At 35.5% G+C, this 22,765-nt stretch overlaps 1 protein-coding gene across 15 annotated transcripts in view; it reads right to left on the bottom strand.

Moving 5' to 3' along the window:
• Positions 1-22,765, bottom strand: part of LOC105223170 (neurobeachin) — a 569,805-nt gene that overhangs the window by 96,676 nt on the left and 450,364 nt on the right. For all 15 annotated transcript variants that reach the window (XM_049455300.1, XM_049455296.1, XM_049455295.1 and 12 more), the window contains one exon: positions 5,699-5,825. In XM_049455300.1, the coding sequence (XP_049311257.1) occupies positions 5,699-5,825 (127 nt within the window). The remainder of the gene's footprint in view (positions 1-5,698; positions 5,826-22,765) is intronic.

Below are 22,765 nucleotides of genomic sequence, written 5' to 3'. Positions count from 1 at the left end.
ATGCTATAGCGCCCTGACTGATGACTTTTTCGTGCCTGATTTGGACGTTATATAGATTGAAGAACGTCCAACAAGATGACGCTACATGCAATACAGCCAATGAAACAATCAATTTATTACAGGAATCATTTGATAAGCGCATTTTTTGCTTCGTATGCTCGCTAGCATCCACGGACGAATTCGATGAATCCAATTTTCGAGTCTTTTTCCAATAATCCAAGTCATTTGACATGAATAGCACGTTCAATATTTACTTCCACAGCTTGAAGAAAGTTTTGTTTACTGCTAAAGCCCAAAACCTTCGAAAAGTAGTCTAACGGTGTTAAATCACAACTTCTTGCAAGCCATTCAATTTCACAAGCGAGCCTCATCGGAGACAACGATTTTCTTTAAAAAATCGTTATCTTTTACAAGTTATTCAAGACAAAGTCAGCAAATTCGTTTGCGGTGGTCAAATGGTTTCAGTTCATAAGTGAAGATAATTTTATATGGCCTTAAACCTTGACAACGTTTTGGAACTGAAATATGGTATTCGGAAACCCTTGCCTGAATGGAAGCAATATTTTCATTACTTCGTGCGGTTTTTTGTCTTTTTGGCAGTTGAACATTATGTAAGGAAAATATGCGCTCGAAATTCTCACCAATTCAATGAATAGCGGGGACAGGTATATCATTGCATCGCCCATCAAATGGCAAAAGCTCACGAAAAGTTGTAATGAGAGAACAATTGTTTTAATAATAAAATTCAATAATTTGTAAAGGTTGTTCTTGTGTCTAGCTTTCCATGATAAAATTGTAAAGATTACTCGACGCAATGAAGAAAAAATTACAGATCATGACATATTAAAAATGGATAAAATGACACTTACAAATCATACCATGCCTATTAGAAAATCAGGTATTTTCAGATAAACTAAAATTAGTATACAAACTGAAACTGAACTATTCATTCTTAAATACTGAATTCAAACACTTTATCGTCAAAGAATAATCTTTTGATTATCCGATCCAAAAAAGAAAACTACTCATTGAGGTGTGGGTTTATGAATAACAGTATGTAGAGCCAACGCCATCTAGTAGGTAATTCAAAATTTTACGAACTACTGCGAAAGCCGCTACAAATAATAATTCTATATATTCTGAAAACGACAGAACTGGACCAAAAATACAATAACTTACAACCACTAACATACTACTCGTATAGCCTTTTCTTTCCTTGTAATTTGGTAGTTATAAAAAATAATAATTCTCAAACAAATGTATTTCGTATTAGCAATAATGTTGCATACAAATGTCTTACAATAATGCAATAAAGCTAGCTTTAATGCCACAAAGTATGCCATAAAAATACTAAATTAATTACCACTACAAACAAGCATACCAAGTGATTTTATCGGCAACGGCTTGGCATGCCTACATAATAGGCCACTTTCGGTTAACACCTTATGTGACAGCATACGAAGCAAATTCACAGCATATTTTAGGAAGTTCATTAGCCACACACAATCTTGGCTATAGTTTGCATAGATACTGAGATTTCTCCGCTATATTGGCTTCAGCTACCCGCATCTCACTACACGCTTTTACTAACGAGCACTTTAATCAATTACAAAATGAGCGCAGATTTGCTGGTTTCATGTGGTGGCATTTTAGTAAGAATTTGTAGATAATTATACATATACATATACATATACATATATGTAAATTATATACATACGCATAGCAGAAAAGCATGGGTTTCTTGTGTGCGAGAGTGTCTAATTTAATGTACGTCACGCGCAAGGAATGCGTGTCTGCTCGCTTGTAATTTAACATATGCGCTTTAATGCGCTGCGACAGATTTAGTGACACAAGCGCACACAATCGAAGACTCCTTTATGTGGGTACATTTAAACACATATGTGTAAGTATATATTTTATATATACACTTCCTTTTTGCTTGAATTCAGCTTCACGCTTGAGTCTTCTGCTGTCGCTCAGTGTTGCTGTTTTTTGCATGTTTTTACTGAGTTCACCAGCGTGTCACTTCCTCCGCCCACTCGCTCCGACAACCAGCCACACATTTCGCCTCAGATTTAAGCATTGAATTAATTGCTAACGTGCTCGCAGCAAACGCAAATGAGCGCACTAAAAATGTCTTCGTTAGCATTGATGGCGTGACACAGGAATCTGTGTGTGCGTGAAACTCTTTCAGTTGCTCAGATCCCTATATATAGTATGTATCTATGAACTGTGAGCAGTTAAATTTATATCGATGTTCTTTGTGCTTATTGTTGCTTTTTATGGGAGTCTACTGTGTAAGTAAATAAAATCAAGTGGTATTATTTTCCTATTTTTTACAATTACTTTTTCCAAATTACTTTTGGTTTATTTGGATATCTTTAAAGACGGTATAAATGTGGTTAGGGTTTAATTTACCCATTAGCCGTAGAATTTTTGGTATGATTAGGCGTTCAGTGCTTAAACCAAGGCAATTGAAAATGTGATGAGAAACATGAAAGCGATTAGATACAGTCAAAGTAGTTAACAAGAATCCTGAGAAAAATAGAGTCTGATTATGCTTTAGAAAAAAGAAAATACAAGCAGGCTTAAAAACCACTCCTAAGGATTAATATTAATTAAAGGGACTTTACTTCACTGAAAAGCTATTCAAAGCATATAGAACACATTATGTTTTAAAAAAGTTCGAATATCCATCTAAATAGTAAGCTAGGGACGAAGAGGAATTTGAAAAACCAAAAAATATAAATACTTGAAAGACAACATTGTTTATATATTAATGACTAATCATTGCTTAATATTAGGTTAGGTAAACTTAGGTTATACTCTCCGGCTGTCACGCCATACACAGACCTACGAACAAGACCTTAATGCTTTTGCCAAACTTTAAGAATGACTTGATATCTGGTTTTGATACTTTTTCTAGGCCCTTGAACTGCTTGAAAAGCACCTAATGCTCGACAGAAGCACGCTAGAAGTTGAAGCGTCTCTCTCTTGCCTACTTTCCAGCACTTTCGGAAGATGTCTTCGTTATTTAAGCCTGTGACCGGTCATTAGGCCAACAACCGTTCCGCAGATTTTCCGAGACGGTGTAAGTTAAGAGCATGCGTTTTTTCTTCTGGAACTCTTGAAATTGATCTTGACGTTCGGCATTCCATCTCGGCCTGATAAGTCTGGCAGAGTTTTCGAAAATTTTATTGTATATACCCATTTCCTGGACTGCTTCTGTTGCCAGATGTATGCCACTTCTGGTAATTTTATCAGCTATTTCCTTTACAGGAATTCTTTTCCGGCCTGGAATCCAGCATAAAGAATGAATTAACTTTTATGGGCTCTTGAAAAATTCCAAAAAGATTCGAAGTTTTCAAGCCAAATTTTGTTCAGCGATGAGGCTTACTTCTGGTTAAATGGGCATATATACACGCAAAATTGCCGCATTTGGGACGAAGAGTAATCTGAAAAGATCCAAAAGCTGGCATTTCATCCTGAAAAAAAAAACAACGGTATGGTGTGGTTCTTGAGCTGGAATCATGGGTCCATATTTCTTCAAAAAATTAAGCTGGTGAGAACGTAACTGTCAATGGCGACCGTTATCATGCCATGATAACCGACTATTTGATGCCTGAAATTCAAGCTCGTGATCTCGACAACATTTGGTTTCAACACAACGGCTGCACTTCCCACACATCGCATCAAACATTAGATTTATTGAAAAAACCACTTCGGTAAGCAGATAATTTCGCGTTTTAGGTCGGTAGTTTGGCCACCGCGATTGTGGGATATTATACCGTTAGACTTTTTTCTGTAGGGATATGTAAAGTCTAAAGTCTATGCGGACAATCCCGCTTCGATTCAGGTCTTGGAGCAAAAGATGACGCGTGTCATTCGCCTGTTACGAGTCGAAATGCTCGAACGAGTCATCAAAAATTGGAGGCAACGGATGGACCATCTGAGATGTAGTCATGGCTACCATTTAGAAGAGATAATCTTCAAAAAAATAAATGTCTGAGAATGTTTGTTCGAATGATAGTAAAAATTCTCCTTAAATTTGAAGTTTCTGTGGTTTTTTATTAAGTAGGGAACCTAGGAACAGATTACCATACATAATCCATTGGAAGAACCACCATGTATACAAATAGTGATGAATATGTGCTTGAACATTTTAAATGTGTAGCCACATAGCAGCAAAACCGGAGATGAAACATATTGGAGTAGACAAGCATTCAATGAAATATCCAGTGATTTAGCACACAAAAGTTATTCATTTCCCTGTCCATGAATAGCATTACCACCACCTCCGCTATTTTGCATTCATATTTGCTTTAATACAACAAGTATTTGTTACTACGCCCTACTTGCCAGCATTTACTCACTTGCTAAATGTGAATCTCTTACTTCTAATTCAATAATCTTATTCTCGCATTTCAATCACTGTGCAAACAAACAAATGCTGGCTGAAGGATATGGTCACACCCAGACCACCAGTGCGGCACACAAATCGATTTGCAGAATGGAATCCAACGCACATACGTGACATGCATGGTATGTGTGTGTGTGCTGGCGCATGTAACACCAAAACAAACACGTTGTGAGCTAGGGCGCCTAGTGAAAGCACACGTACCAAAGTCCAAAGAGCAAACAAAGCCACGACAACTGACGCATACTGACGACGACGCCAAGGCAACCAGCTCTGAGTAGACGGAGGCGGCGACGTTAACGACGAACCAAGCGTCGATGACAAAGCTGATGCGGCATGGCAAAAACTGAGTGAAAGCTGCCGTAGGCATCCGACCAATTCCGCCGTGTGTGGGGAAAAAATTTGCCAAAAAATAATGGGGGAAATATGTGGCAGCGCACATACACGCACGCAAATGAAAAAGTAAAGACGTGAATTGAATCGGATTCGTTTCAAATGATTGAAAGCAAAGAAGTGTTGCCTAGTTGCTGTTGCTTTTTGTTTTTTTTTTCGATTTTCGGTAGGCTAGGAGATCTGTGTATGTCAGCTAGAGTACATGTACACATTTGAACTGGAATAGATGTATGTATGTGAATACTGACACCCTATAGACAATAGCTGAGTGGATCAAACCTCCACTGGTTTCTTAGGGTGTAATGAAAGTAAGACAAAGCCTAGTCGGAGATTTATAACTCTTGGTATGGAAATTGAGGTATCTGCCTGATGATTGCATTCCCTAGTAGACTGAGAGTGATCCCAAGTAGACGGAGAGTGAGTCACACGATCACATCTTAAATTATGTATTGAAAGGTCTATTTTAACTGCAGTCATCTCCCAGGAGATAATGTGACATTACTGTGACTTCACCAAGAGAGTCCGAAAGACAAAGCTTCTTCAAATCCATCAGACTATCTGATATAGCTTCAAATATAAATACAACTGAGAAATAGAAACACTAACAAAAATCACGTCCACTTTTCCTATAGCACTAATTTATCGAAATAAGAAAACGATTGGCTCATCAAAAATATTTTTGTTTCCAAATTTTCCTCCGATTCATCGCTTTTGCTACGAATTTTCAACGCCGCACGGATTTCAGTATGTAAACCCTCTCACTCCCATTAATTAAAATTATTTCTACACATGCCAAAGATTTAAAAACATATTGACATATGAGCACCTACACACAAACATTTTCGCCTTAAATTTACTTATTACTTATTTTTGTTATTGTATACATACCTGCCACAACCGTTTCGGAGCGCTGTAGTCGCACCAATACGTGCTCGATTAGACCGACGTCTGTGCATGCCTGCAAATTGCGCACACTCTTGCGTAGAATAGCAATGAACACACTCCAGATCTCGGCCTGTAAGAAATCGAAGAAGAAGAAGAATAAGAAAAAATAAGAGAATGGTTAAGCAAACATAGCGCAGCAATCAAGCATTGCATAAGCAAGTAGGGAGATGCAAAGAAATACAGAAATGTCGTAGGCAGCAACCAGCTGGATGCTGGCAAGTTTTTTTTTTTGGAACATATAACGGTATTTTCAAATGCCTCAGCCAGTAAAGGGTGTGCTGTAATTAAATTGCGCTTTGAAAGTGCAGATTTACCGTTGTTAGGCACTTGACATTCATAGAACGTTTACAGTTTTTGATTTAGAAATGGCTTAAGTCTCAATTTAAATTAGCAAAAATGTAGATTTGGAGAGTTAACACAAACTAATAGTTGTTCAAATTGATATTTGTTGTCATAGTTGGTGCTGTCAGTAAGTTTCTAATTTTAAACAAGAAAAAAATATTAACTTCGGCTGCACCGAAGCTAGCATACGCTACACAGGTGCATTTTTTGTAACAAAAAATGGTATAAAAAGATCTTTTTCATGATTTTGAACGGTCAAGTGGTAGCTGTATGCTATAGTGATCTGATCTGAATAATTTTTTCGAATATTAAAACGATGTCTGAGATAATAATCCGTGTCGAATTTCGTAAAGATACTTTCTCAAATATAAAAGTTTTCCTTACAAGGGCTTGAGTTGGCCCAATCAGGTTGTATAGCAACTACATGTTATAGTTGTTTAATATCTAAGGGCTTCTTAGGGAAAAAAAACGAGTGCAAAATTTCAGATCGATATCATAAAAGCTTCGCGTATAGATGAACACAGAAGGAAAGCTAAATTTTCAAGAGGACAGCGGAACAAATCAAAGTGCCAGGATTTTCAGTCCCATTGACAGTGTGAATTGGGCACACTAACAACCTTGGTAGAATTCGAGGCCCATCTAAAACCTTTACCGTACTTTATGTCCGGCACCCAGCTACAATGCAATTGCACATTCAACCGACAAAGTGTCAATTCATCCCCCATTCGGGTTTTAACCACTACCATCACGATAGTCCCCAACGAAGGGCCAGTATGCATGAGCAGGTTGGAGTGAACTTCAAGTGCTTCTGCTCCACGTGGTACTACAATTAATTCTCCGGTCAGACCTCGTAGCTGAACTACTACCAGTTGAGCTTCCATACTGCTCTATACTGGTGACCAGGGGTTGGATCCCAGTTAAACGCCTTCGCCGCCTAAAAATTCACGCGCAAGCGACCCTAATTCGGCATTCCGATTAGTGGATATCAAACCGCTAACACCCTCCGTAAAATGCGTCGTATTTCCTATCGATATGTCAACCCCTATATCTAAACCCCAAGTATTTACTACTTGTAAACATTTTTCACCATTTAACTCAGACCGGAAGTCATCTTCACTCAAGACGACAGATGAAAATTAAAAATAAAACTGAACAAATGCTTGAAATGAGCAACAAGAAATGTGGTGAAGCAATCCGAAATTTTTCCAACAGAAAAAAAATTCGATTTAAATTTTTCCCAGCAAGCAGTGAAATATTTTTAAATTTCGTTTAAATTATTAACGGTAAGGCAGTGACCCACAGAATGTCAACAAACCTTTAATGCTACAAATTATGAGTTCTCAGAATTTCATAAAGCCCTTTGAAACCAATTTGCTTGCTGACGTCATATTTTACCAAAGGCGAGTATTCGTTGGAAAGTTGATGGGAGTTTCTGGTATTTCCTCCCGCCCACTGCCTCTTCCGCATATTATTCCGAGAAGGAATTTAATTAAAAGTCGCGTTTTGCACAACAGCACACAGCTGCTTATTGCGCTTGCTGCGAGTATGAATATTTACATAAGAAGGTATGTAGATATGTATGTGTACTTGTACATTAGGGTGCGAAGTTGATTGTGAGTGTTCACAAAACAAGTCTAAATGATTTTCGACATAAAATGTTCCTTTTAAAGTTATACGTAGTTAAAATTATACATCAAATGTACGGAGCATTCCATGTTACGCATACGCCATGGTGTATTGTATGGATACAGTGCATGTGATGCTCAACTTTCATTGCGTATAACTTTTAAAGGAAAGGTTTTATGAAAAAAATTATTAATACCTTTTTGGTAGATCGGAAAATTTTGTTTTAGAATATCACTATCTTAAAGTTCTAGATTTATTTACTTTAAAGATAAACAATATATGCCAATATATCACAAAATCCCTTGTAGAATGTATAACAAACATAGGAAAATTAAGGCGTGATTTAAATGTAAAATAAATTTTTTCCCCATTTTAGGCCCTAAACTGAATTATAAGCGTGCTTTTGCTACCAAAAAATCAAAGCACACCCTATTGTACATACATACATATATATATTCCTTAGTGCACTAAGCTTAGTTCCTCTAGCGCAAAGGGTTATTGAATAAGTTGTCTGTATTGTAATTATCAATTTCTCTGAATCACTGCATTAGCAGCTTATTAATGAATTTATGTTGTTGTTATTGTTGTTTTGTCTAACGCTTTGTAGTGCTATTCCGGTTGGCGAAAACTGTTGAAAGTGAATTCACAATTAGGTTATTCAACTTAAGACTTTCATTAAGCTGATTTGCTTTACTAATGATTGTGCCACAGTTGAGTGATTATAAAGTTGGCTTTTAGGTTTAGTAAATCAAAGCATTTAGTGTTGCTTCTTATAATAAATATTTCTGAATATAGTGCAGCTTCTGTTCTGCGTGTGAGCAAAAGTAGCGCCACTTCAATGCGGCAGCAGCAATCCTTTTTTTTTTTTTTTGATTATTAATAATAGAATAATTATTAGCTTTCATTGGAGTTCTTTGTGCAAAGCTGAAATAATGCTTCTGAAACCTTTAATATCAACAGTGAGGTACTAGTTACCTCTTAATACAAGTTTGAATATTCTCGGCACTTTTGGAACAATTTTTGGTGGTTAGTGTGTAGCAATTCCACTAAAAAATAATTTCTTTGCACTGACACTCCAGGTTAACTGCATAAATATGTGTATCTAAAAAATGTTCCTCAAAAATTCCAGCCGAAATCCGCAGTACAAATCGTTCTCCCCACGACAAGGCAATCAAAGCATATTCATGCCTCCCACCAGCAAGCGCTGCCCTGCGCGACGAGGCGTTTTCGACGCTGAAGTGGAAACACTTTAAGTTGTAATGCAGTGCATATAATTTAATTTGTCAGCTCATAACTGCCACCAAATGGGGAGGTAGAATGGCGCATAAAGGTTTCATTAATGTATTTGGTTTGGCCTGCCACTGCATGGCGCGCGCCCCTCCTACGCCCACGCCACTGCCAGCATAATTTCGCAATAACAAGTGTAAACTTTATTTCCCATTTTCCGCGCTCACGGCGCTGATATGCGGATATGCTTGCTACAAATAGGCATTTCGCTGCCAAAAAGAGAAATCAGCGCAAGGAAAAAATTAACAACAACAATAAGGCATGTAGCCACGAGCAAAAACACTTTATCGGCAGCCGGGGAAAATTTTTGGTGTAGCAAGCGGGCGGTGCACACACACTTCACCCCAACCCCTGCCCATGCCAACGAGCGTATATTTTTCTACTTTCAGTTTTTATTGTTTGCGTTTTGCTGTTGCAGCGAGCTACGCTTTGCCGGGAGCATTGTGCGGTGTTCTTGTTTCACATTTTTTTCTTCTTGTTTTTATGTTTCTTTTTCGTACTTTTTCAACTTTTGCGCGTTAAATTTTTATGTAAAAATTAACTTAATTTTGGCCACTTGCTTTTTGTTTTCGAGGCATTACTTTTTAATAAGCGTCAGAGCGGTGCTCAGCCACGGCGCCGGCGACGAGTGGCAGGCGAGCGTGTGTGACAGCGTTGAAGTCTTGCGGAGCGGCGTCATAAGTACATGCATATAAACAAACACATAAATATGTATTGTTATATACATTCATATACATACACATAAGCAAATATACAATTATATACATACACGCACACACAAAAGCAAATTTAAGGAGCCTTTCGTGCCGCAGTCCTTAAAGCGCCCCAATAAATTTAAGCATTTTTTTGCTTTGTTGTTGTTGCTTCACAAAATACTCTGTTCTGCTGTGCTCTTGTTCGGTGTAGGGAAATTCATGTTATGCTGTGTTTAAATTAATTTAATTAAATGAAGTCGAAAGTAGCTGTCAAGCAGGTGACTACGCAGTCCAAAATAAATTGTTTAAATGAAGTGACGGCTTTAGTGTTCTTCTTAAAGCGTTTGTGTTGTTTGAAAGCAACATAAGCAGAAATATTTGAAGATTTAGCAGCAGTGATTTGAAGTGTTCAAGTTTATTTTATTTTAATAATAATATTTTGTTTCAATTTGTAAGGTTAGGTTGAAGTATTTGCCGCCTTTGCCTTCCAGTTATGCCATAATTGAGGCAATAATGGAGTTCAACGAGTAAATTATATATTTTTTGAAACTTTTGTGGGATGAATGCTGCAAATTATAAGGGGAAAAGCCTTAATGACAGACATTTATAGCTGAATCACGATAAACCCAATTAGCCATCGCCTATTCAAATACTCGACTCGGACGAGTAATGCTTTCAAATCTAGTTAGATGAAAGTCGGTTAATTCCTCTTGCTTAATCTAGCTTTGTGCCTTAAAAAAATAACTAGACACTCAATATATTGTCTCATTTAAGTAATTTCCACGAGCATGTCACTTTCATAGCTAGTCCTACCCTTACTTAATCTTATAAGATAGCACAGTCCTACAAACAGACTTATAAGACAGTCTAACCAAATTTATACTTTTTTACTTGTTTGAGAATGTAAATGAAATCTTTCGATAGATTTTTTAAATAATTTTGATTGATAAAGAGGAATTTCGCCTGCTGGTAAAATATTGCTTTTTGAAGCGAAAAAATACAGTTGAGTCCAAAAATTAGCTTGATTACGAGTTTCCGGACCCTTCCACAGGAAAATCAACCATCAATGATTGGTATGCTAAATTTAGACAATGTGACACGAGCACCGAAGGCGGTGAACGCAATGGGCGGTCAAAGACGATAGCTACCGAAGAAGGAATTAAAATAAAAATCCACAACATAATTATAAATGATAGCAAAATGAAATAGCAAAACTAGTTCGAAAATACTCTAAAGATATCAACTGAACGTGTAAATAATAATTCACGAAAATTGGAGTCTAAGAACGTTCTATGCAAACTGGGTGCCAAAAATAACTACGAGTTGATGATAAAGAGCAGGGTTTGGAGATGATCAAGCGAAATATACTCGAGGTTTTGCGTCGATATGTGACAACGGATAAAACATGGTTCCGTCATTTTACTCCGAAGTTCATCATCATTCATCAGTCATCCGAATAGACTTCTCACAATAAACCCGCTTCAAAGGGTGAAAAAGCGTAAAGTTGGCTGGAAAGGTTATGGCGTCTGCATTTTGGGAAACACATATAATATTTTTTTGTTGACTATCTGAAAAAGGAAGCATGAGCAGCGATATTACACCGTTATTGGAGCATTTGAATGAAGAAATCGTCGAACAACGGTCGCTGTTTCAACAAGGCAATGAATCTTGCCACAAGTCAGTGAAAACGATGGCAAAAATCCACGAATTGTGTTTCGGAATGCTTCTGCATCTACCGTATTCTGGAGATCTGGCCTCAAGCGACTATTTCACAGTGATCTCAAATCATAAAAAAATATGTTGGAAGAAACCATCCCTCAAGAAAGAAATTCTGGATCCATTGCTGGGACCAATAGTTTATGCATCACACTGCGACTTTCGTAATAGGATTAAAACATGTTTTTAATGCCTAAAAAAGTTGCTTAAAAATACCCCCAGTTTTTACTCATAGTATTAAGCTTCGCAACACGATTGCAAAAAATCCCAGCAATTTGGTCACTAAACTTCGAACTAATAGAACAGTAAAACAGTTGTTCAAGTAATCACCACCCCTTACATCTAACTTCTCATTCAATGAAGAAATACTAGTCAATCTTAAAAGAAACATTTCTCAACACTGCTATCAGTAATGGCGTCATCTCGTCAGACAAATGTGTTGACATCTTTTTTGTCGCCAAATCCAGCTGAACGACTATAAAAGGTTTAAGTTGTCTTTGACTGCACTTACGGGAGTGCTATTTGCCAACATTTTTCAGATTTCTCCATTTCTTTCGTCTTTATGCAACTTTTGTATTTGTAACTCTGTCTTTGCTGTTTTTCTTTTCGCTTTATGACACAATGCAAAAAACATCAGGAAAGCAGGGTTAACGGTAGCCAACTGAAACATATTGACGTGGCCGAAGAGCGAGTGGTTTTAGCATTTTTCTGCTGTAGCGGGCGGAGCTTTTATGTTTTCCTACTTTTTGTTATCTTCACTTCAAGTGCATTCAGGTATTTATCGAATTTTAATTTTATTTCATACTTTTTTACTATTTTTGATTGTGTAGGTATGCTGGCGATTTGCTGAATCCGATTTGCAATTTTATTGCACATTCTTTGCTGCTTAGAGTTTACATTTTCATTTTTTTTTTCCTTCTACTTTTTACAATATTCTTGCATTATCATTTTATGCTGTCCGCAACGGCAACACTTTCATGTAGACTGAAGAGTTTACAATGGAAAAGGTCAAAAACTGTAAGGTTGCCTTTTGTGTTCATACAGTTGAGTGGACCTTGCTTTTATACCCTAAGTGAGCAGATAATTGTAGTAAAAATTTAGTGCAAAGTACGATTTAGTTCCGAAAACCACTAAACATACCAGAAATTATTAGAAAAATTAACTAAGTTGCGCTAACCAAGCTCATGTGCCAATTTGAATATAGTTTCGCACTTAGTTTTCGATATACTTAACTGATATTTACCAGTTAACTTAACTGATATTTACCTGTTAACTTAACTGATATTAACCAGGTAATCGCTTTTTTGCTATGTATTTATAACATATTCGAAAACTTGAGGTTTCGGGGAGCTTTAAAATCATTTCTGTGCACGTTAGTACTTCAGAACAATTTTTTATATGCAGGGTTTTACAGTTCCAGTGAACATGCTTTGGTCCGATACCTCAAGGTTATTACATAAATATGAATATTTAAAAAATATTCCTTAACAATTCTAGCTGGTACAAGCAGAACAAATCGCTTTTTCCTTAACATTGCAATTAAAAAAGATTTCGGAGTGCTTGAAGCACTCGCTTTTGGTTTCAAAAATATGATTACGTACATTTACTCGAAATTTTGAAAAGATACATATGTAACGGAAATTTTATATTATATGTTTCTTTTCAAAAACAAACACTGTTTAGTAAAGCTATTAAGAACAGATGACGATACAACATAGTTTTCATAGAAAAAAATTTTCAAAAATGAAATTTTGTGCTATAACTTCACTATTTACAAAGCTATGAAGACGAAATTTTGTGCTGCCCTTTTCTGATTGGAAAACTAAGAATAGCGTGAAAATCGTTTCGATTGAACAACTATTTAATATAGCTTGCCTAGAAAAACTTGTTCGAAAATGATAAAAGCTGTAGTAACTTCTTTAATTAAAGCGCTATGAGTATGAAATTTAGTAGAAAGTAGATATTTGGTATGAAAAACTTATATAACTTAAAATATCAAAATCGGTTAACGATTACTTATAGTTCTCATATAACTGATTTTTCGAAAATGAGTTTTAGTGCAACAACTTCCATAATAATGGCACCATGTTAACGAAAATTTGTAGTCATGTTTGTGGTTAGAAATAAAATGTGGAAAGTGAAAATCGGCGCGATCGCGTGATCCTTTAAGATCTAGCTCACGTAGAACCGATTGTTCGGAAATAACATTGAGTTGCAATACCACTTCGACAAAGTAACTAACAACATGAAATTTTTCAATTTGTTTTCAGTTTGTATACTTTTATATCGAAAATGTATAAAAATTCCACAAAAACTTCATATTTCTTCATAGAGGGTATAAGCTAACAATTTTTTGCTCTTTTCTCTTCACTTTTCCGCCGAGTGTTTTCGTACTCCTGCCGCTGACGTTTTGCTACTCACGGACACTCTATTCAAATACCATTTACTCCACTTCCTTCCGGTTGTGTTATTTCAACTTCCATTTTAGATTTCGCTCGACTGCGCTGCCAATACTTAGGGCAAGGTAAAAGACGCAGCAAATAGTTTTCGTCCAAAAAAAAGTAAGCAATACCGCACAGCAACGTACCAAACTACGGAGTAGGAAATTTGCTTTGATTGAACAGGAAATTTACTATCTGAAATCATGGATTGCGCGCTGACAGTTGAATGCAGCGCATAAAAGTAAAGCGAAGTACGGGCAGACAGTAAACGTCTCTTGCCGCACAGCCAGCCAGCAGCTGGCGAGCACCTGCAATTGAGACTTGCTAAAATCAGCGAAATCTGCCAAGTATTTGCTTTGTGTGCGCAGAATGGCAACGATAATTGAAATTGAAATTCTTCGTCCTTCTAACAAAACCAAAGCGGATTTGGTGAATAATTTCCAATTTAATTGAAAAATAAAAATATTTTTCCAACGCATTGCTGTAATTTTCCGCATACTTGACGGTAATTTCACAGAATCCACAACTTTTTGCCGGCACAGTAACACACTACAGGCAAGTGGGAGCATTTAAATACTTAAAGGCGGAGGGCAAAAATACAGAGAAATTAAAACCCAACTTGTGCTTCAAACGCTACACTAAAGCGCACCGGTGACAACACAACCCACAAATCGTTGCCGGCCGTTGGGCGTGTCGTAGGGAGCGCAGTATCTATTATGTCTGCTCTATATACCTTTGGGCAGAGCTGAGTGCCTACTTAGCGTTGCAGGGCACAACATCCGGCGACCATTTCGCTTTGCTGCAGCGGTTTCCTGTTCCACATTTGCCAAGCAGGCCATATGCGGGCCAAACTGTGGTTTCCCCCAATCATCCAGGCCGCCAGGCTTGTTGTGACTTTTGTAGGCAGCAAAATGAAATGGGGCTGTTGTGAGTATTGCGGTTAGCTGGTTGGTAATGTTGTGCGAGTGAAGTGGAAAAACTGTCCATATTTTGAGTGCTCTTCGCTTTCATTTCATAAACATTTAAATGCACAATTAGATCAAGTGGATGACGAGCAGCTGGAGTGTAGTACTCGACGCATTAGAAGATAATAACACAGCGCAGCATAGTGGAGGGATAATAGCAGGCTGCGTGAGTGGCTTACTGACATGTGGATTTTTTGCTTGGATATATGTATGTATATTACTATAACGAATGTGTATCTTATAGATATAAAGCAAAAATGTCATGTTTAAGTATTTTTTATGTTTTAAAAAAGAATATAAAATTTTTTGGTTGAGAATAGTTTAAAATCCGTAATTTTTCAGCGATATTTTGAAATGTCATTATATTAAATAAAACAAAAATCCTGAAAGTTCTCGAATTTTCTGGCAGAACACAATTGTGTAAATAGTAAAAGTAGACTCTTCTAAGCCTTAAGCCACCACAAACAGGATTAGCAGTTCTAAACAATTTAATTTAAAAAAAACTTCAAATTTTAATCAAGTATTTCAGTTATTTTTATGTGCAGGATTTTATTTGTCTTATAGAAAAATATATATGAAACTAGCTGACCCGGCGAACTTCGCCCCGCCCAATTTTTATTTTTTTTTGGAAGTCATAGACTCGTATAACTTTACCACAAATAATATAAACTTCAAACAACGCATTTTCATTTAATGTTTTTAATGTTTGTAGCGCCATCTACTGTAACATACCGCACTCAATACCGCTCTTAGCGCCACCAACTGGTGGATAGCTCTTTGCTAATAATAAACAAATAATTTGCAATAAATAAATAATGCGACTATAAGGAGAGTTATAAACTATCCTATCTTTCAAGTTGGACCAAACTGCACACAGTGTTAAAAATTTCATTAAAATCGGTTCAGTAGTTTAAGAGTCCATCGCAAACAAACAATGTGACATGTGATTTTTATATATTAAGGTAGGGACATAGATAGAGGGATATTTGTGACGGCTAAAAGCTTTTTATGAATTACAAGAGTCTTTCTAAGTAAACTACAATACGGATTTTCTTTATAAATATTCTTAAAAAAATTCATATTAATTTCACTGAATATTAAAGCACATTCTAATTATATTTCCCAACTTTCTCTGCAGTTAATTTCAATAGAAAACACAAACAGAAATTGTTTTGTGTGAATATTCTTTGAATTATATCGCATATTTGGTATTTTTTTAGATTCTTATTTTGTAATTGCTTGCCGAGTACAATCTACATTACAAATAATCCCACGCGCGCCTTCGCTGACATAATCTGTACAACAACAACTGTATACCGGACGTTGTTATACGAAAATTTACACAGGTGGGCGTTGTGCTGACAGCAAATCCCAGATAACGTTGCATATTACCAGGCGCCAAGTCAACAGTGCACACATACATTCATATAGATGTATTTTATATACATATATATATATATATATGCGTGTGTGTGTGTGAGTACATCCGGCTTACAAACTACTGAATGGCATTGCTGACATTAATAAGCTTAGTCGAAATAACAGAAGTAATTTGAGAAAACACTTTACTTTTGCTTGAAATATGCAAAATGCAGGAAAAAAGCAAGCGAATAGCTGCATAAATAAATAGATGAATGTAAACAATGACAAGGTGTGAATTAATGTAGACAGGCAAGAAGAGATGGTTTCCAATTTAATGTATTCAACTCAATTATTTTATCTTTTTGAGGAAAAATATTGGATGGAAAGCATTATTTTTTATCAAAAATAATTAATATTATTTTTATAAAAGAATGTTAGAACGATAGAACTTTTTTCAAGATTAATAACAATTTTTAACAAACAAAATAAAAAAAAATTAAATTGACGTATAATTAATAGCAAAAACCAAAAGATTTCATAGTAGAACTAGATTCCTATCGTTGAGTTTGTATGACAGCTATATGATATAGTGGGCCGATCTGAACAATTTATTCGAAAATGATAGCGCTACATTAGAAAATAACCCATGTCAAATTTCATGAGGATACCTCTACAAATAAAAAAGGTTGTTATACAAGCACTGGATTTCTATAATTCAGTTTGTATGACAGTTATACGCTATAGTAGCTCTATATCGGCGGTTTCGACAAATGCACAGATTCTTGAGGAGAAAAGAGCGTGTGCAAAATTTCGGAACGATATCTAACTAAATACTAATACGTGTATATACAGACAGACGGACAAAGCTAAATCGGTTCAGCTCATCATGCTGATCATTTATGTATGGTATACAGACCGTATAGGGTCCCCTACGTTTGCTCCTGGGTGTTGCAAACTTCGTAGCAAACTTAATATACCCTGTTCAGAATATAATGTTGACCTTATATTTATACCAGTTTATACCAAAACCACCTTTTTTTATTTTCATTTGATTCTGCCAGTATTTTTACACGATATACCAGTTTACACAAAACCGATTATTTCTGTATATGACGCAACCATTTTTATTTTATACCAGTTTTTATTAAAGCGTTGCTTTTTCTCAGCCTCTATCTCAAATTTTAAAAATATTGGGGCAAACTTGCCATATACCCTGTTCAGTATATATGATAGCTATTAAATTTGTATCAAAATCCCCCTTCTGTCAGTTTTGTTTCTACCAGTTTTCATCAAAATATTATATTTATACCAAAATCTCCCTTCTGTCAGTTTCTTTTTATACCAGTTTTCACCAAAACCAATGGCTGTGCTATCCAAAAATGGCTCTATCAGTTCCTTTGTTCCGTTCGTACCACACCGCTGGTTTTTCTAAGTCTTTATACCAATTTAGAACATACCGAACCTTGAAATCTTGGAAATTGACGTAACATATTTCAAGGTTTGAATCTAGGGTATTCAATATGTTAGGAAGCACTTATAAACCTAAAAATCTGTTAATATAAAAGTTGTCCAAAAAAAGTGAAAGAATTCTTAAGAGACAAGCAAAAGCTGTCTTTCTCGGCAAGTCTTCGAGGGGGAATAAAGTTTAACAATAAAAGACATCTCTTCTCAACTAACCTATTAATTTATAACGATATGATGACTTATATCAATTGCTTTTTCGAAACACTTCTTATCCCAACCTCTTAAATTTGGAAAAACAGAAGAAAACCGTACATTTTTTCATTCGCAAATCAACTGCAAACTCTTTTATAAACTTGACTCAACTCCCCTTTACATTTATAACAGCGTAATAACAATAAAGCCCATTTGTTCTACCAACTTCAATTATATTCACGGTAGCCTTATTTTTACCGCCTGAATGAAAAGTTTACACATTGAACCAGTTTTAAATTTACAATTTTTGTTATTAATTCTTTATTGTTAAAATCTGTCTCTATTTATTCATCACTCTAATTTGAAATAAATAAAAAAACTATTTAAAAACATGTATTCATTAAAATTCATGAACTGCAATTTTCACAAAATTGTGCAATAGCTGCCAGCAAACTATTATTTTTTTTTTGTTTTTTCACATGACAGCATCACAAAAGTAAAACGAGCATATAACATATAACACACACTTAAATATGGAAATTTTCGAATTTCCTGAATGCGTCAACTTTGCAGTTGCTGCTTGACAAATTTTGCATAAAATTGTGGCGCATTTTCACAAAATGCTGTGGTTATAATTACAATAGATACAATTTTCAATGCGGATAGAATTTCGAGCAAAAATTGTGTGGTGTTATGCAATTTTTTAATATTAAATAATTGTTGCAATATTTTGCTCACGTAAAATATTAAATTGATGTTCGATATTGGCAAATACAAAAAAAAAAAACACCTTAAAAGTTAAATGACACAAATGGATATTCGAAAAATAGTGTTGAAAATATTGTGTTTATATATTATATATATTTTTTAGACAAACATATGGTAAACTTAACTTTTAAAAGGTGCCATATATCGAAAACTATCACAAATATTTGTAGAGAAGTGCATATTACCAGAGAATTTAATTTAGATTTACATAAATAATATGTTCTAACAATACATAATTCGCGTTCGTTACGCCAGCACTCTGTTTAGTAGTTACAAGCATAGCTATCTTTTAAGAAAAATTAAGGTGAGGAAGAAACAGGAAAAAAGAATGTTCATCTCTCTTAAAAATAGTTAAGTTGTTAAAGAAAAAGCAAATTTACAGAGTTGGTACTTGGTGGCCATATTAAAGTAGTATATCTGTTTGCTATTCTCTCTTTATTGCATATCGTCAAATATTTCATTTAAGCTAGTTGTTTGCTCGATTCGCCTACGCGAAATTTCGGCATATGAAAGGTGTCTTTCACTACTTTTCTTACTGAATGAAAAATATTGTGTGATAAATCTCGTCATTTCGCTATAATTCGATTTCAATGATAGGAAAGGGAGAGCTTTCTATAAATATTAAATAGCTTGCTTCAAGACTGGACTTAAACAATATCCTTGTTTGATATACATACATACATAGGCACTGCATTTTTTTTTTCAAATCTTAAAAGGATTCATTAAGGAAACCATTAACTTAATGCCAATTGTTGGATTCATAACTAACAAACAGTATTCGAAAGTCAGATATGGAACAGCTATACTATTGAGGAACATTGTTGATCTCGAGAGAAGTAAAAAGAAATAGATATAGAAATACATACGAGATGTGTGCCAAGAAAATATGAAATTTTAAAACTAATATTTTGCGGGTTTGGACAGTTCAATTGTCAAAATTTTTATTTATTACGTCCATACAATATATAATACACGCCCTTGAAGTACAGTAGAATTTTCGGCAGTATTTACTACTTTCTATTTCTATTGCAGCCGCTAAGGTTAGACGTATTTTTATGAGCTTGACTATATTAGTTTGTTAGGGGACAAGTAGCAGAGGATTTGTCTAAAAGCAAACGATGCCCCGACCGTCATATCGGCCACTGTGACTTTTTTCCTCTTTTCAAAAATAAAAAGCTGCTCTTTTAAAAGCTAGATAGAGGCTGTCCTGAAAATCGAGTTTGAGAGGTATTTCGACGATTAGAAGAAGCGATGGCATAAATGCATAATGTCGAATGAAGACTATTTTGAAGGCGACAACATTAATTTAAACTAAAAAATACATAATTAAAAAAAAAAAAACGAAAATTTCTGCAATTTTTGAACACACCTAGTACGTTCTTTCAGCCTTGAAATCCAACGCCGTATCACTTCTGCCAACAGTGGCTACTTTGGACTGAGTAGGCAACTGAAAAGTAAAGCATTCTCTCAATGAACAAAGGCCAAAGTCTGCAAATCCCTCATCGTTCACGTTCTGCATATAGCATGGCATTCATGCAAAATCATGGAAAATGACATCTGATTTGTCGGCCTTAGGAGTGTTCGAGTCAAAGGATTTGCAAAAGTACCGCAGTCGATAGAACGATGAGTTTCACGAAATATACGGCGACATTGACATATTTTAGCGAATAAAGAGGCAGCGGCTGCGCTGGCTAGGTCATGTTGTGCGGATGGAAGCAAACACTTCAGTTTTGAAGGTTTTCGATTAAGTGCCCGCCTGTGGCATCAGAGGAACAGAAATATCTCCACTCTGTAGGGGAGATCAGATGGAGAAAGTCCTAGCTGCATTTGGTATCTCAAATTGGGGCCAAATAGGGGAAACGAGAAATGACTGGCACGCTATTGTGAACTCAGCTATAACCGCATAAGCGGTATTACGACGGTAAAGAAGAAGAAGTAATATGTTCTAGAAAACTTAAGATATTGGTTTCTGTTAAAAGTTTAGCGATATATAAAACTCGACCGCATAAAATATGAAAAAGCCATTTTAAATACGAAATTAGCTACGATAAATATCCAAATTTAGTTAATTATAAGCATTTTCGTACATATTAATATTTCTCTTTGGAAAACTGTGTACCGTAAAGTGAGTTATGAATTTCGACATTTTAGTTAGCTCGATATATTTTTGAGACATTTGTTTCCTAATTTTTTTAAGTTGGTAAAAAATTGATGATGTATGTTCAGGAATATTTTTTGTTGCGAAACAATTTAGCTGAACGGGACACTGGCTTCCATAGGTGAATCATAATTTGCTATTGGTCCCAAAAAGCGTTCGAATGGAACATTCCCTGTAGATATTATAGCGAAAAGAGTAGATGAAAATTCCGCTTCTGAAACCACGCTTTGTTCATTGAGGTTTCCCTTCGAAATTTTTGGAAGAATATGCAAGAAAATACTAAAAAGAAATTACTTCCGCAAACTGACTGAAGTTTTGTGATAAAATATGTATATATTTGACATTGCTCTGGTCAAGAATGTAGAAGCCTTACTCTGCCAACTCGTTTTAAACATCAATATTAGGCATTGAAGTTACACTATGAAGTTTCATGGACATGAAAATTGTTTCCCAATCTATTTTTGTAATTGGAAAGAAAAACGATGGCTGCTGTATTCCTGTGATTAATAAAAATATTCATTATATATTCAACCGAAAGATCTAAAATATATTGTAAATGCAAATATATAATATAATCTTCATCTTCATGTTTCAGCGAATAATTTACTCCATAACAAATTAACAAGAAAATCATCATTTCACATATTAATTCCAAATCAAAGCTTTCAAAGTTCCATTAATTTCACGTTTGATAATTTTTCGGCACTGTCCAATTAGCAATTTCACAATCATCTTGGCTTTCACTTTGTCAGAATTAATTGCTTCTTAATAAGCACGCTTTTGTGTCCAACGAAATCATACAGCCACTCTGCAATGGCTTCCACATAGCGCTACAGAGAAGCGTGCGGCGTGTGATAAGAAATTGTAGGCTTCAGCACACCACCAGCCTTTTGCATAATAAAAGAATAATAAGTTTTATGAAAATTCAGCAGAAACTAATTTGAATATTCAACGGCTGAAAGTGTGTGAGTTCGAAAACCGGTGCGCTGGCCACTGACAGGCGAACAGGGGCTGTGGCGTGTCGTTGAGCAGGTAGCTAAAGTCAAGGATAAAGCTGTGCTGTGCGTGCCATTGTGATGACCTCCACCAGTGTTGGCAATTCATGTCACGCCGAAAGTTTTTCACTTTGTTTTCATAATTCAATTTTTGCTGTTTTTGACAATCGAAGGCGAGCACTGAGTGACTGTCTTTAATTCACATTGTTGTTGTACATGTGAAAACATAAAACAAGCGCAAGAAGCGTTTTTATTTGTGCTTTTAATTGGTGTTAAAAAGTTTTTAGAGAAAACGATATTCTAATTCTGAGAATGAAATTTACACGAAGTCCGCTTCCTTTCTCTGTGCAGAAAGCGGATGGTGGGTTCTTGTAATTTCTGTTTCGATTACCATGACAATAGCGCGAGTTAGAATAACGCTGCTACTGCTAAAGCTTTTGTTCTTTCATTTTTCTCATGCTGCCAGATGTCTAATTAACAACTGTGTGATTTTAGAAAACTAAGTTTTTTTAATTTTATGAAATATGCAGGTTATCTTAAGATTTCAGAATGTATTGTTATGCTTAGTGAGTGCTGAAACGAACAAGCATTTGTCATTAATTACCAATACCGATAGAAAAGCATCTGCAGTAAAATTTGTGAGCACTAATTTTAAGAGACTTCAGAAACCACTCTTTTATTTTTATAAATTAAAAAGATTCCATACAAGAACTTGACTTTGATCGATCAGTTTACATGACAATTGTATGCTTAAAGTCTATTGTGTCTATTGTTGCCATCGCGGTACAATCCTCATTTAATTATCTAATCTATTTGCTATTGTAGTTCAATCTAAAAAAGTTTCGAGGATTGAAGAAGTGTCCAAAATTTCAGATCAGTATAACAAAAACTAGTGCGTCAGTGATTCGCGTATATATAGACAGACACACATGGCTAAATTAGTCGTCATGATAATCAGGTATACATACCGACGCTTGCTTCTGAATGTTAAAAACTTCG

The sequence above is a fragment of the Bactrocera dorsalis genome, chromosome 4, assembly GCF_023373825.1.
Source record: "Bactrocera dorsalis isolate Fly_Bdor chromosome 4, ASM2337382v1, whole genome shotgun sequence".
Lineage (NCBI taxonomy): Eukaryota > Metazoa > Arthropoda > Insecta > Diptera > Tephritidae > Bactrocera > Bactrocera dorsalis.
This window is presented reverse-complemented; position numbering and strand designations above follow the sequence as displayed.